This window comes from Vipera ursinii (assembly GCF_947247035.1).
Source record: "Vipera ursinii genome assembly, chromosome: Z".
NCBI classification, from domain to species: domain Eukaryota; kingdom Metazoa; phylum Chordata; class Lepidosauria; order Squamata; family Viperidae; genus Vipera; species Vipera ursinii.
In genome coordinates this window covers 86,758,486-86,774,650 of record NC_139517.1, presented here as the reverse complement: position 1 = coordinate 86,774,650, position 16,165 = coordinate 86,758,486, and the positions used below count along the sequence as shown (strand labels likewise).

The following is a 16,165-nucleotide window of genomic DNA, read 5'->3' as shown; positions in this document are numbered from 1 at the left end:
ATTAACCTCTCCCAGTCTTTCACCATTGACCTGCAACTGTGTCTTCCATTGTGCCATCGATTTTTGCACAAATTTTCTGATGTTTCTACTGACTCCTGTTATTTCTAGACACTTGATTATCCAGTCATGTGGCAGACAATTAAATGCCTTTTTGTAGTCAATCCATGCCACATTCAGGTTAGTCTTCCTTTTCTTGCAGTTTTCCAAGATCATTTTGTCTATTAGGAGTTGATCTTTTGTTCCTCTGCTATTGGGACGGTTTCCTTTCTGCTCGGGTGGAAAGAGATTGTTTTCAACTAGATGCCGTTGTACTGCATCAGCTACCACACCAGTTAGCAATTTGAATTGGCCTGTAGTTGCCTGGTGTTGCCCCTTTTGCTGGATTTTTCATTATTAGGTATGTTTTCCCAGTTGTTAGCCACTTTTCAATTTTTCCTCCTTGTGTATATTGTTGAACTGCTTGGCAATGAGTGGGTATATAACAGTTAGATGTTTCAACCAAAATGTATGCAGTTCATCTTCACCTGATGCTGACCAATTTTTGATCTTCCTTGCTCTTTTTTATACAATTTTTGTTGTTATTACCAGTTCTTTCATTTCAACTTCTGTTTTATTTGCATCCGCCTCTTTTAACCAAGCTGCCTCCTTGTTGTTTTTCTTTGGGTTATCCCATATCTGCTTCTAGAACTGCACTGTTTCTTCCTTGTCAGGTACTGACCGATTCATTGCAGTTTCTCCATTGATGGATTGGTAGAAATGTTTCTGATTGGATTGAAATTGCAGGTTCTGCCTAAAATTTGTAATTCAAGCTTCGTATCCACTGATTTTCCTGGCTATAGCTGTTTTTTGCTGCTTTATTGTTTCCAGTACTCCCTTGATCTTCCTTGTTTCTAAGTGGTATTTCTTGATTAGGTATTCTTTGGTCTTCTTGTTCTTCAGCTTCTTTTCTTTCATCTGTTCTAGCTTGCTTGCATGTGATCTTAACTTGCTGATCTTATTTTCTAGTCTAAACTTCCATTTTTGTGGTGCACTGTTTGTTTGTTTTTCTTCTTTGTTGATTTTGCATCCCAGATATTCAGTTATAACTGCAGCTGTGCTGTACATTAGCTGGTTTGTTTCTTGCAGTGAATTGGTGCTTATACTTGATATTGCAGTATTTGCATCTTTTAATGCTTGTGCTAGCTGTTTCTTTGGAACAAGTTTCAATGCAGACAGCCTTATTCTGTTGTTTTTGTGCTGTTCTAGATGCTCAGTTATTCTTTGTTTCAATTCTTTTATTTCTTTAGTTAGAGGGCTTTGTTCTTACTGAGGAAGAGGTGCCTGGTTTCCAAATGAGAACAGTTGTATATATCTGCTGGATTCTTTCACTGCCAACTCCCCCTGGCTTGCCTCTACATTCTGAATTACTTCTGGCAAGGCTTTGATTTCTTTGCCCTGGGTAAACCTTTGCACTTTGTCCAATTCTGTTTCTGTGAATACTTTATTTAGTATTATAAATCGGCATTGATCTGCTAGTCTCTGTTCTATTATTTCTGATTCTGGATGTTGTTCTTTCCAGAACTGGTGCATTCGTTTTAGATATCCTCTTGTTGGACTTGATCTGAAATAACAGATCATTATTTCTTTGTTTTCAATCACTGTGTATTTGCGACAAGTAAACATCTTTTCTTCCAGTATTTCTGCAACTGCTGGCCCTGGTTGCTCAGCCAACAGTCCTGAGTACTGTAACCCATTTTTCACCAGATATCCAGGAACCCCAACATGTAGCATGGACCTTGTTAACCCGGGCAACATCCGAGCCAGTATGGTATTCTGAAATTTACGTCTCACCATATTTTTTATGGGAGAGACACTCTTTGTCTTCTCCGATGAGACCTGTCCAGTATGGTTGAACCTCTGGCATAGCTCTCATCTTCCTCAGAGTACACATGACCCACAACCACATCAAGGTAGTACCTCACTGGGTGTTGTTGTTATTATTATTATTATTTATAGTACTTGAAACAAATTCTGAAGCTGTGGTTTACTGTATTGGCATTTTTATGTTACGATGTGATACATGCTTTTTTTAATGGTACACATTTTTAGATTAATTGGAGATTACAATAAATTCACTATTTTAATCTTTGCCAACAATTGTATAATCATAACTAGTATTGTATAAGTAACACCCAGAAAGATTTCTTTATATTGGCAATTTTGGACAGCACTTAGAGCAATAGAGATATTGATTCTGCTTCATTATGAATTGTCTTGGACAGTCTGGGCCTAACCCGAGTAGTATTGTAATGAGGTTACTATTGATTTTTGTCTTGTTTGGAAGATCTTTTTATCTTTTGCACTGTACTAAGCTTTTCTTAACTGCTAAGAAGAGGCCTGTACTTTACCAAACTCAGAACATATTGCTACATTATAATGTTGTAAAAATAAAATGATTTTCAGGAGGAAATGGATAAGATGATTACTATTATAAATATGCATAAAGATATACTCACCACATTTGGAGGTTAAATTTATATAAAATATGAAAAAAGGAATAATAAACTTGAAAAGTAAAGGCATGAGATCAGAAACAGAAAATATAATTTCTATAGTTTTCACTGCCACCATTGTGTCCTCGCAAACCACATTGTTTACCACATTAATGTATTAATTCATAGATCACTTTCAAACTTTTGCTATTAAAGTTCTTAATAAAAGATTTCTAAAATATTTTACCTTTTATTACCAACATGATGTTGGTAATGTATGTATGTTGCAGCATGTTAACAATTTTATAGAGACATATTGCTAAATTTTAACAATATGTCTTTATAGCAGTTACGAATTTCTGAAAGATAATTTAAAAGAATGTGTAAAGCCACCAAGGTTAGAAAGAGTTTAGCATACTAACAAAGAACAGAAAAAACAAATTTTGAAATTATGCTCATTTCCCCTTACATTACATGATACATGTACTAATCCATCTCCAAAAGCTTAATATTTACTCCAAGTGGTAGATAGCTATCTTGGAAGCAGACAGCTATTTTTAACCATTGAACATCTCTGGAATTTTAACATATCATGAATGCTGTCATAAAATGGTTGCCATAGAAGATGGCTTTCACATTTACCAACTGACTGTCAAAAATGTGCCTTCAAAATGACAGATGTAATTGTTGTGAACAAAATACCTGTTTTCCAGGCTAGTCCAACAGTACTGTCAGTTTCACAACATGCTCTCCTTCATACTAGTTTATCATTTTTTTCCACTGAAAATATGGGTAAGGAAAGCATTAGGCTATAGCCATCCAGAGTCACCTTGGAAATAAAGCTGATACTAGAAACAATGTTTTGGTTTTCAGTATTTTTTTAAAAATTCCATTTATATCCTGCCCTTCTCCGAAGACTCAGGGCGGCTTACAAGCTTAGCAGTAGCCTTCATTCTATGTATATGCCTGCTTATTAGGGCTTTCTCTGAATTTCCCATTAAGATAAAAAGAAATTTTATAACATTTAACCAGGTAGGACAGACAGTTTGTCATACTATGTCTGCCCATGTTGATATCAGTGGGGATCATGATACATATCTCTACCATTCTCTAATGTTGTTAATAACCTAATTTTGTGGTCCTCTGTCCCAATAATTTATTTTTCCTGTAATCAAAGACTGGTCTATAATTTCCCAGACCTTATCCTTATTCCTTGCTTGCAATGTAGTATGTAAGGCAGGGGTGTCAAACTGCCAGCCTGCAGGTCGGATGCGTCACGAGGAAACCACGCCCACCCCATTGCCAGCAATGGGGGAAAAGCTCTGATACATCGCGTGACGTCAAATGACGTTGTGAGTTTGACATGTCTGATGTAAGGCATCCTTAACAGAAAAAGATGGGGAGTTCAAATGGATTGAAGTGGAAAACGATCAGAATCAGGATTGGTTTGTATAAAATTGGAATCAGAATTCTCCAAATTCTTGAAAACATGAGTACTCGGTTACGCCAGGCATAAAGAGTAGGTTAGAGATAACTTAAGAAGGAAGTTAATAATGCTGAATGCTTTTTGTTTGTTTGTTTGTTTTCAATTATGATGTCTTGTTATTGGTTGATCATTTTTTTCTATCTGTACAACATTCAGGGTAACTTTCAGTAATAAAAAAATTAACTGGCATTGTTTTTATTTTTTATATTTAAAATTAAAATCAAGGCAAAATTAAAATGAATATCTTAAAATAAAATGTGTTCTACATATGCCTGATTACAGAAGGAACAGTATAGTTGAATTCAGGTCCTTTTTCTAAGGTAAGTGGACTTGCGTAATAAAAACTAAGTATGTTAGACAAAAGAATTTTAACATTAGATGTAGCTACTAATCTATCAGCACTTGAATGGCATATATTTTGTTACCAGATTAACTTACAAGTAATATTGTAAAATAAATGAATATCTTGACACGCCAGCATTTTATGAATTTTTCAAAATTGCATGTTCTTTTGCATAGGAGGAATATATCTGTTTCAGGAAATCTTTGAACTATGGCAGTACAACACCTATCACATTTTTAGATATAAATAATGGATTCATGTTGTACACCACTGCAGGGAAATGAACCATCATGTAGAAATCAGCATTATAAAAAAACTTATCCTTGAATTATTAAAGTCCATTGCACAGGAATCTTTCACAATGGCATGTCATACATTTGTTGCCCTATTAATCTGGAAAGATTAATGCACAGTACTTTTCTTAAAGACAGTGGACTAAAGAGCTTACAGACTGACTGTTACCTTAAAGGCACTGTTCTCTTCCAAAGAGGACTAAAAGATAGAATTCAGAGGAGAAGGTATTGTTTTGGGTAGTCATTGTCTACTCTAGAAGTTCTTTAAAAAGCATCATTTTACAGTGTTCAATGCCAAAAATTCCCAAGAGAGAACCGAATCCAAAAAATAAGAGCAAATTGGGAAAGCATAGAATTGACGTGTTAGGGGCATTTTATTTCTTTTCTGTGCTATTTCCAGCATTTGGTATCTACTCTTGCTAATATTTAGATCATCTGATCTCTACAATCTACATGGTTCATCATGTTGCATGGAGATCCTGTTTCTTCAGTTAGATAATTGAAATACGTCCTTTAGTGACTTTATGATAAAAATCTGTTATTCTTGATTACTCCAGTGTTTTGAATTGTACTAGCATCAGACATTCCAAAATGGTTGGTTCCTAGAACTAAGGGAAAACTGAAAACTTGGTTTTGGGCAAGAAGAAACTCATCTTTCTTTCCGTCTAAAATCCAGGTGAAGAGGTATTCTCCACTCAAGAACAGTCTCTTAAGTGGAATTTGTTTTTTTAATGTGTAGAAATCTATACCTGCACAGTTAGAACCCTGGTTTGAAGTTCCAGTTGTTGATATCAAAAAATAAATTAACCTAAAAGGGTTTTTTTGTGATAGATATAATCTGCTGTATGTGCAAAGAATATTTTAAAAGAAACATGTGGAGAGTTATAGTTCAATTTTGGGTATTTTAGAAAATACGGTTGTTATTTTCAGATCTGAAGTACAAAATATTGATAGTAACTTTTTGGTAACTTAATGATTACTACAATGAATCTTTAAAGCTGACTTTCACAAACTAGTTGTTAACTCTGATGGTTCAGTAGGTCTGTGTTAAAACTGATTATGTATAGGATTCTTTAAATATTTACTTTCTTTCATTCATTAAATGTTTTTAAAACCTTTTAAAAAGCGTCTGTTTGTTGTTGCTTCCTGAATTTTTTACTTGAATCTGTAGCAGTGATGTATGTGGCATAACTTAGTGTTTTACACAAGTAGATACACCCGAAAAAATAAATAACTGTAGATAATGCAAAATAAAACAACACTAATTATAATAGAAATAGTACTAATTATAATAGAATCATGCGGATTTTGAATTTTGGGGACATGGGAATAAATATCTGAATGTTTTAAACAAAATTGCACATCAGTATTTTTAGCGTTAAGATAAATGGGGTTAAAGAATTTAATTAAATAAAATTAGCTACTTACAAAGAATAACATTTTTGAAAACTCCTTTTCTACTCTTCCTAATCTATGTAAACCTGTTTAAATTGCAGTCGTGTTTCAGTGGTATATGATGTATCATTATATATACCAAAAGTTTAATCTTTGCATCTTTAGCTGTACAAGTGCCAGAGATCTGTTGCTACTCAGGGCAGATGGCTGGTTTTAATGGGTTAATAGTTGATTTTTATATGGAAACTTCAGTGTTCACAAAAGCTAACTTTGTTTTTGCAGATGATTAATATGATAAAGATTCTAACAGAAAATGCAGATACTGTATATGAAAAAATAGTCCAGTGCCAAAAAGCAGGTAAGGAAACTATTTTGCATTGCATGCAGTTATTCTGCTACATGTTTTATTTATTTTTATTTTATTAAATTTATTTGCCTCCTATCTCTGGGGTTACTCTGGGTTGTTTATATATTCTATTGTATATTATATATTTTACTAAGCAGAAGAACTGTACAGCTTAAAGAATTTGTATTAGCTCCAAAATTCAGCAGATGAATTTTTCAACTATTGAGTTTGTATGATTTGTATGGAATATTGTAGCAATACACTCGTTTGTTAATTCTTTTTAATATTGACACTCTTGAAACAACACAAATTCATTCTTTTATATCAATCCTTTGACATTATGCAACATTTCTCCACCATATCTGCTGTCATATATGGTCATAGAGGTAGCCCTCAGATTACAACCAATGGTGAGATTCAGCCAGTTTGCACCACTTTGTCAGAACCAGTAGCTAATTTTTTGTTGCCCATTCCAGGATGGACTTCCAGAAGCGGCATTCACACAGAGAACCGGTTGTTCACATATTTGAATCCCACCACTGGTTACAATGGTTCATTTAGTGACCATTCAAAGTTATAATGGCATTGAAAAAAGTGACTTAAGACCTTTTTTCACATACAACCTTTGCAGCGTCACTATGATCACGTGATCAAAATTTAGCCATGTGGCAACTAACAGTTGTATTTATGATGGTTGCAGTGTCCTGGGGGGGGTGTCATGTGATCACCTTTTGCAACCTTCTGACAAGCAAAGTCAGTGGAGAAGCCAGATTCACTTATCAACTGTGTTACTAACTGCAATGATTCACTGAACAGTTGTGGCAAGAAAGTTCATATAATGGGACAAAACCCACTTAACTGTCTCACTTAGTAATAATAATTTTGGGCTCAGTTGTGGTCACAAGTAGAAGACTGCCTGTAGTTCATCTTTAAATTATAGTTATTGATAAATTTATAGAAAAAAGAAATTATTTTTTTGAAATATTGATTTGTAATATACAATTAAGAAATTGCATCAATAGGATATATATAATAGTCATTAATGTGTCAGAAACAATGATGAAGAGTTCATTCAGGTAAAAGTGTTTGGCAGTGTGACTTTGAAGTTTGTTAGATTTCATTTAAACCTTCTTTTGCTTTTGTCTTTCCTCTTTTCTGATAAACAGAATAAAATAATTTTAAGGAAGTGAAAAAACTTTAGAGCCTAGCTTAATATGCAACACATTTACAGTAATTCATTCTACAGTAATGTACAATTACACAATCTTTGGAACAAAGCAAAATTATGTGTAACTTATGGTGGCATTTTTGCTGTTTGTGCTTAGCAGGATTTTCGGCAATAGAAATAACACTAATATTTGGATAGCCTTTTGTTTGGCTATTTTTGCATTCAGAACTTTATAGTGAGTAATGGCATAAATTACCAGTTTTGTAGCTCACATAGAATTTCACTAATATGAAACAATAGGTAAAATGGCCATTGTTTTTCAGTGTTTCTAATCAAGAAAAATGCATTTTCTTTGGATCATTGATTAAATTTTGTTGTATGGACATCAGTATGGACATCTATGTTCCTATATTGTGTTCCTAGAATGAAAAATATTTTTTTCAAACTTTTTCTGGCATAGCTGAGAACATGTATGTAATTATACAAAATTATAGAAAAACTGAGTCATATTTAAGACATTAGGTCTTTGCCAGTTACATCATGAAAAAGCACTTTCAATACTGCATAGTAAAAAACTATCATAAATTGTAATACTCACATTTCCTATGTAAATACATATGTTCTATTTTATCCGTTTCAAGCTATGTGGATTACTTTGGATTTGTTTAAACATTCATACTGCATTCTTAATGATGTTTTATCCTATTTGGCATCTGAAGCTAAAATATTGTATTTAGATTAGACAGTAATACTAAATTTTGTTTGGAAGGGAATTATGAATTATTGTTCTACTCCTTAGGATCAGAAATGTCTCACCCTCGCTAACATAGAACTTAGACCTAAGTAGCCAGCAGTCAACAGAAATTAGGGAAGAAAAAATATTTCTATCATGTAGCAATTATATTCATTTCTATGAATAGATAGGCAAAGAGAATCAATTGGAATCATTTTTGTTCCATCACGCTTGGATGGATTCAAGGATTAGCAACTAGGATAAGAGAGTTGTAAGTTTAAAGAAAAATAATTCTAGACAAAGTAATAGACTTCTTTAAGTAGACATTATATTGATAGAAGAAAATATTTGTAGCTCAGCATTGAATTGTGGGGCCCTTGGTGCTCTCTGAACTTGGTGGTTTACTTGCAGATGTCTTATTCCTTCAGTTTTGTGGCAGGTAGATCATGTGCAGAGTGGGCACTCTACTCTCTGATCAGCACTGCCTCCTTATTGCTGTGATTTATAGATGCACATTTGCTTTCTGCATCTAGCAAATTCACGTGTGTGTGTATGAACAGGGATTAACACCAAGACTAATACTAGACCAACTAATCAAGGAACTAGCAATGCAGATACACAAGCTAAGTGTAAACAGTCTAATCAAGGAACCATCAAGAATACTCCCCCCAACACTGAAAAGGCAAGCCATTGATTTATAAAAAAATAAGAGCAAACCCCACTGCCTTCTTGTAGTATGATGTTACCTAGTTTGTAAGGAAACAACTGCAAAAAACCACTAAGCTCAGCCATTAAAATAAGTGAAAACTGAATAAAAATCACGTTAGAACTTCAAGTCAGATTAGTGATTTATAGTCTTCAGTTACACTTGTTCTAACTATAACATTTTTATTTCATGAAACCAGCAAGAAAGCAGACTTAAAAAGCTAAGTAGGCCATTGTTATTAATAATGTTAGACTAGTTCTCTTCAAATGTGGTATGTGTAATTTTTGCTTTTTGCCATCAAGAGGTTGATGTGTTTGAGCCATTGAACCAAATAGTAAAAATATACTGGAATCTTAAACATTTCTTCATATTGTTTATTATCTCGGAAATCCTCCCCATTTTTAATAAATGGTTAGTTTTACCTAATAATTATGCCCAGGAGTTATAATAAAAACACATTAAAATAACGAATGAATTTATTTTAGAAGTATCATGAGATTCTCTAGAAAGAACCTTTGTAGTGATTTATTGCACATTGCATATTTTGCCACCGTAAATACAAGGGGAACTCAATAAATTTCCTTGTGATACAAAAGTTGTACTAGTGGTGCCCATAAGAACCATTGAGTATTTCTTTGTAAAGATAATTACAGATGTACTACATTAAACAACTTGCTTGTGATTGGGCAATGAAATAAGCATCCATGAGGTAAAATCTGATGTTCTTTTACTTTCGTTCAAGAGTCCTCTAAGTCAAGGGTCCCCAACCCCTACTCCATGGACCAATACCAGGCCGCGGCATGCCAGCAACTGGGCCACACAAACAAGCAAAGCCCCATCTGTGGGATGCAGGCAGCATACAAAACCACGCATTCTCTGGTCTGTGGAAAAACCTTTCTCCATGGAACCGGTCCCTGGTGCCCAAAAGGTTGGGGACCTCTGCTCTAAGTAACCCATGTTTCATTCATAAATTCTGATAGCAGAATAAAATGTTAAAATGGGACTGGTTATTTTTCTTTATAATTCAGAAATATTTCCCTGCCTACCCTTTCTGAGCATTTGGTAAAGACTGTCCCTCGAAATATCTGTGACCTGCATGCATGTGCCCAGCTGCCTGTTTCTGAATATACATGATATCGGACAATAATGGGTAGTTTTTATATAAAATACATTTTATTGTGTACAAAAGTTATATTTAATTAGGTGGTATTACTATTTTTTAATTTAACACATGTTTTTAAATCCTTTCTAGATAAAAAAAAGAGATTGCTAAGGTCGATATGGATGATTCCAAGCTGTACCTAAGACATGATTTTCATTCAAAAAACCGCTCTGTAGTATTATTGTAAAAGATGGAGATTTATTTATTTTTTTCCCTCTTGATGTTCCCAACTTACAAAATATATGAGTCAGCACTGCACACAGCCTGGTGCTGAAATTTGAAAGCATGTTTAGTATAATTTATTTTGTTTTGAGAAGCAAAAACTTTTAAGATTTGTGTCAATTTATTTTAGCAATATAAGCAACATGATTGGCATCTCAAAATACAGCACAATAAAAGCAAATCACATTTTACTTCTTTGTTATGGAAAAATGGAGAAAGGGGCAAACTGGATTATTTCTTTATTGCTGCCATTTAATTAATAGGTTTAGAATTCTGTCTTCCATCAACATAGCTTACACAAATAAAACAGTTTTAGCCCAAGCTCAGTTACGTTTTTTCAGTCTGTATTAAGCAATCCATCTTCCTTGTTCTAAGAAGGGGAACTCCGGCAGAGAATTGTTTGTATTTTTTCTACAGGTGAAGAGACTATGATTTCAGATACAAGTTCAATAGTTGAAGCTGTCTTCTAGTTCTCAAGCCTCTAAAATAGTTCTTTCTAACACCGGACAGATAGAAAAGTAAATGTGCTGAAGTTGACTAAGAAGTTAACAGGGGCCAAGGTCTCCAGTTAAGTGATGTGGGGCCCTGTGGCTAACAGTAAATTGCCACTAATTTCAATGGAAGGCAGCAATGCCTTAAATGCGATTGAAGATAAAATATAATTTTACTTTAAAAGCAGTCTGACAGAGAGTCTCCTGCAGAGAACTGTATACACCCTCATTTAGTGACTGTAATCCAGAGGTGTCACGTGATGCGGCACGTTTGACACGCCTACTGTAATCCCTTCCAGTGACTATGAAGTCACTGGTTGCTGCTGGGCAAAGAGATTGCTTAAACAAACCATCTCTTCCAGAGCTGCTTTCTTCTGCAGTGGAATGCTTCCCTAAAACGTGCTAACTGAAAATTAAGAAGCTGAGTTCTGTGATCTTAATTGAACAGAACCCTCCAGCTGACTCATTCTGCTGCCTAAAACTGATCAGAACTACCCAAGGCTTCTCGGGCCAAGATATTTTGTAAATGTTCCAAAAATGATTTTGCAAAATGGTCACTGATTGAGGAAGTAGCTAACCAAGAACTGACTGAATATGAATTCTTTTTGCAGTGTCTCTAATTTTTGAACTAAGAAGACATGCTGAGATCCCTTTGTATATAACATTTAAGACAAATTATTTTTAATACATTTACAATAATAGCATAAATTAATTTTATTCCTGTGTTTAATATATTTTTCTAATTTTGGATAAGTCATCAATTGATAGGAAATTAATAAGTATGTTTCCTTTTTAGTGCGAAAAAAAAATTCTTATAGTAAAAACATTAAAAGTTGAATAAGAAGGTTTAAATATTTCTTATTCCCCAGCAATGGAGTTCCATGAGAACTTACAAAATATAGGAGCAAAGGAAGGATTGAAAGAGAGCAAACTACAAAAAGCAGTGGAGAGTTTTACCTGGAATATTACCATTTTAAAGGTAACATTTGTTTATTGAAGTTTTTTCCTATAGTAAGTTATTCTCTTTAATTAGTTACTAAAAGAAAAGAAGAATGACATGTCAAGTATTTTACTGAGATAATTTGGTATTGTTTCAAAGGAACAATTGATGCATAAATTTACAGAATTTTATTATTATGTAAATAGTAGTAGGTGCAGTCTGTGTTGTAGCATCAATTGAATGTTTTTTTTTTACTATTTGAGCTGATTTTTGAAAATACTTTGAGGAAAGAAAAGGATTTAGATAGAAGAAATGGTGACTTGAGCATAAGGCAAGGTGATGGAACAGCATCAGCAGGTTTAGGTGATATATTCCTGCAAAAGCAGCAATTATTTATTTATTTATTTATTTAATTTATTTTAATTCCATTTATATCCCGCCCTTCTCCGAAGACTCAGGGCGGCTTACGAGCCAAGACATGCATTTCTGAAAGATGGCTATCTCAGCCCAACCCATCTTGCAGAGTTGTTAAAAAAAAAGGAAGAAAGAGGAAGGAGTATTATGCATCTTTGCTGCCTTGCATTACCTTTAAACTAATAAATGTGGGATAAAAAGCAAATAAATAAGTAAAAATACAAAGCGACTGCAATAGAGAACCCTTCATAATGAAAGCTTCTGTTTAGAAGCCTGGAATGATGAAGACTTAACTTTTCTGAGAAGTGATAGGAGTGTTAAAGGTATTGCAAAGCTGTCCTATAATTTAAAAAAAGAAGTAGCAGCAGCTGCATTAACAGTAACGGAGTTGAGAAATTAAGTACTTTTTCCCAGTCTTTAGCAAAATTCATCAATAGAATTTAATGATTTAACCACAGAAGTTAAAAGTATTAACGGATTTTCTTGTTTAGTAATGGAATATGCTTCCTTCATGCTTCTCTCTCTGCTTAACTACAGGACGTTCCCCCCCCCCCCCGTAAGTTCTGGCTGAATATAAAATCATACTGTAAAGTAAGCTTTTTTAGAAAACAAAAATCGAAGCATACAATTAAAATGCAAAATTTATCATCTGGAGTGTCTTTGATTCACCAAAAGGAAAGAAGTGTGACAAAATTAGTGCAGCTGCTTCTCTGTATTTACCGTCTAATTCAATCTCTATAAATTTTTATGGGCAAAAACTTCATTTCTTTCTGAAGGTATCTATGCTTGAACAGTGGGATCTATTTTGACAATATAACATTTCATGCTATTTATCTTTCTATCTCCACCATACAACCTTCTGAAATCCTCCTTTCAGTTTTAAAAAAAATACTTCAAGGTTATTCTGTTCCTGTTGCAGAGCTTTTAAGAATAGTTAATACACATTATTTACCTTGTCCATATTAGTTATATTGTTTGTAATGGTAAACTAAAATAGATTGGTTTTTAAAGAGCAGTGGCTTATTTTGCTTAATTTTTTTCCAGCATCTAGAATCCATCTGTATACTTTGTTTTCGTTTCCAATAATATGATGGGATCAGCTATGCAGAAATTGGAACTTCCTAAATAGTTCTAAGGCTGCTGCATGTTTTATTATAAGCACTTGCTCATTGGTTCTGAAATAGTTTGGAAGATACATGGTAGCATTCAATTTCTTATTTGGAGAGATGTACAAAATGTTCTGAGTTTGAAATTTTCTAAGCTCAAACACTTGATGCTAAAAGCATTTTGCTTTGATCTTGGGGCAATAATGGGACATGGTTTTGAGTGTTTTCGCATTCCACAATTAACTTCTGCTGTTATATTCTTCAGGCCATTAAGGTTTAGAAGGTACATTGGTCAATAAACAATTATGTTCTTTTTGCTTATTTGTTGAGCTTTGTAGGCAGATTACCAAATGTAGAGAAGTTAGTAACTAGTGAAATGTATTTTTATAGTCGTACTGTTCATAAGTTTTGTTCAAAATAATACATTGCTATTAATTGAGTGATGTCATTTTGCAGAAGACATCATTTGCTTAACTGTTGCTTCTGTGGCTTGCGATTGGAATTTAGAATATGGAAGTCATCCCTTGGTCTCTTTCTCTGTAGATGGACTGGTGGGAGCACTTTGCAGAAATCCTGTCTATTTTTGTAAAAAAATGAAGGAGCAAGAGGCATTGTTTCCTAAAATGAAACACTATTTGAATTTGTTCCAACATAGCCCATAGAAATACTCTTTTAAAACATTCTGAATATGACTGTTCTATTTCTTGCAGGGAACAAAACAAAATTGACAGAATTGGGTTTATTTTATCCTCCTATTGGTTAATTTAATAAACTTTTGCCTTCCCTGGTATCTTTTTGTTTTGCTCGGTCAACACAGACAGAAGGCCCAGCATAACTGAAAGTCATTCATTTGGAAATTTAACCTGAAAGCAAAACAGGCTCATAGAGGCTGTATAGACCAGCACAGAATTTGTTCTGCTTGTGTCATAATTATCCATTATTCAAATATAATTGCTTAGATATGTGCATATTAAATAAAATTATGGTTTTGCATACTTCTGATAGAATTTTAAAAATAATTTAAATTTTTATTACTAGCATTAATATTTATTCAAATTAAGTTAGAGTATTAAGAACAGGTATGCAGATAATAAATTGTACACATATTTATTCATTTAGGAATGTTCTTAAAGTACAAGTAATATATTTACTATTTACAGTCTGATTATGACTAGAGCTGAAGAGTTTTAATTTAACTTTTGTGAGACCAATTTCAAAATCATTTTTTGTAGAAAATATTCACAACGGCAGACTTGTCTATGAAAAATGTATTATAAAACATGAATGTTTTTAATGTTGGTGTCTTCAAAAGAAAGGAAAAAATGCTTGGCTAATAATAATGTGTAGCATGATCTAGAATACCTGTGGAAAGGTACATTTAGATTCATATTCTTAACTGATCTACAAAACCATTAAACTGACCGAGTAGGACATTTCTTTCTCCTATGCAAAAGTTACAGGAACTACAATTGCAAGGAATTTGGTAAAGAAAAAGATTGTTTATCAGCAAACATGGACTGTGTAACACTTAAAATATTTATTTCTGTTCTAGAAAGCAGTCTGTCATAGCCTAACTGGACTAGTGCACAAATAGAAGCCACTAACCATATCTCCTCTTTCCAGTTCACAAGAAGTCAGCCTCTGACTGGCTTTTCCTATGTGCCAAAAGTAGTGGGTTTTATTTTATTTGTACTAGTTCAATTTGTCTAATTCAGGGGTCCCCAACCCCCAGTCCGTGGTCTGGTACCAGACCATGGCATACCAGCAAGTGGTCCACACAAAGAAGCAAAGCCCCATCCGCAGGATGCAGGCATCACATAAAACCACGACCCCTCTGGTCTGCAGAAAAACCTCTCTCCACGTAACTGGTTCCTGGTGCTCAAAAGATTGGGGACCTCTGGTCTAATATGCTTGCTTTTCTCTTAGGTAAACTCCTTGACTCCAAGTTGCTATTGTGTATTGAATCAGGAATGAATAAACAGCATGCACATGCACACAAATGCACACTGCCCTGGGTCACTGGTTGTTGCTCTCTGCAGCCATTTTTCCTGAGCTACTGAAATGATAAAATGCTGTATCTTTAAAAAAAAACATAGATCCATTAAGGATGTTCAGATCCAATACTACTATATGTTTCAGCAGTCTCCATGTTCTGTGTCAAACCCAATATCTTTCAATCTCACTGAAAGTTTGCATCATGGGTACATGAAAGAATTTGAGGAGCACATTTAACATGCAGAATGACTTATTGTTTCCATTGTCCTAATTTTAGATTTGCGCTCATTTCAAGATACTACTGAACTGTGGCAATGTTTGGTATATTACTGGCCAAGATAAGTTATTCTGCTATAGATGTGAGCTACCAGCCATTGTCCCATATCAATCTAAAATTGGATGTCAATTATTTGCTAGTTGCTTCTAAGTTCCCTAGTACTTTGAAATAACTTGTATAATGGAAGTGAACAAGCCTCAGATGAAATAATGAAGTTTTGTTCACTTTAATTAATAATTAGATTACAGGTGCTTTTCAGATTCAATTCAAAATGCAATTCACCAGCTTAATTTCAGCAAATGACAAACTTGATTCATGATGAGTAATGAAGAAAAATAAGTAAAATAAATTATGCACTACTGATTTTTATGAAAACAATTCTGATAAAGTATATGATTCACTTATTCTACTATGTTTTAAATTAACTTTCTTTTTCATGGAAAAATAAAACAGTATTTTTTATTTTGACAAAGAATTCACTTAAAGTGAAAGTTGCATTGATAAATGTCTTATACAACAAACTAAACTGCTTCTGTGATTCTGATTTTTCCATTTTAATTATCCAATTTGACTCAGGCAAAAGTAATTTTATTTTTTTAAGTTTCTATAAATACCTA

General features: G+C 33.7%; 1 protein-coding gene across 1 annotated transcript in view; it reads left to right on the top strand.

Annotated features, from left to right (window-relative positions):
* The window catches only part of PLCL2 (phospholipase C like 2), a 92,155-nt gene that overhangs the window by 74,020 nt on the left and 1,970 nt on the right, over nt 1-16,165 (top strand). The window contains exons 7-8 of the mRNA XM_083376120.1: nt 6,271-6,346; nt 11,686-11,795. Coding sequence (XP_083232246.1) covers nt 6,271-6,346; nt 11,686-11,795 — 186 coding nt within the window. The remainder of the gene's footprint in view (nt 1-6,270; nt 6,347-11,685; nt 11,796-16,165) is intronic.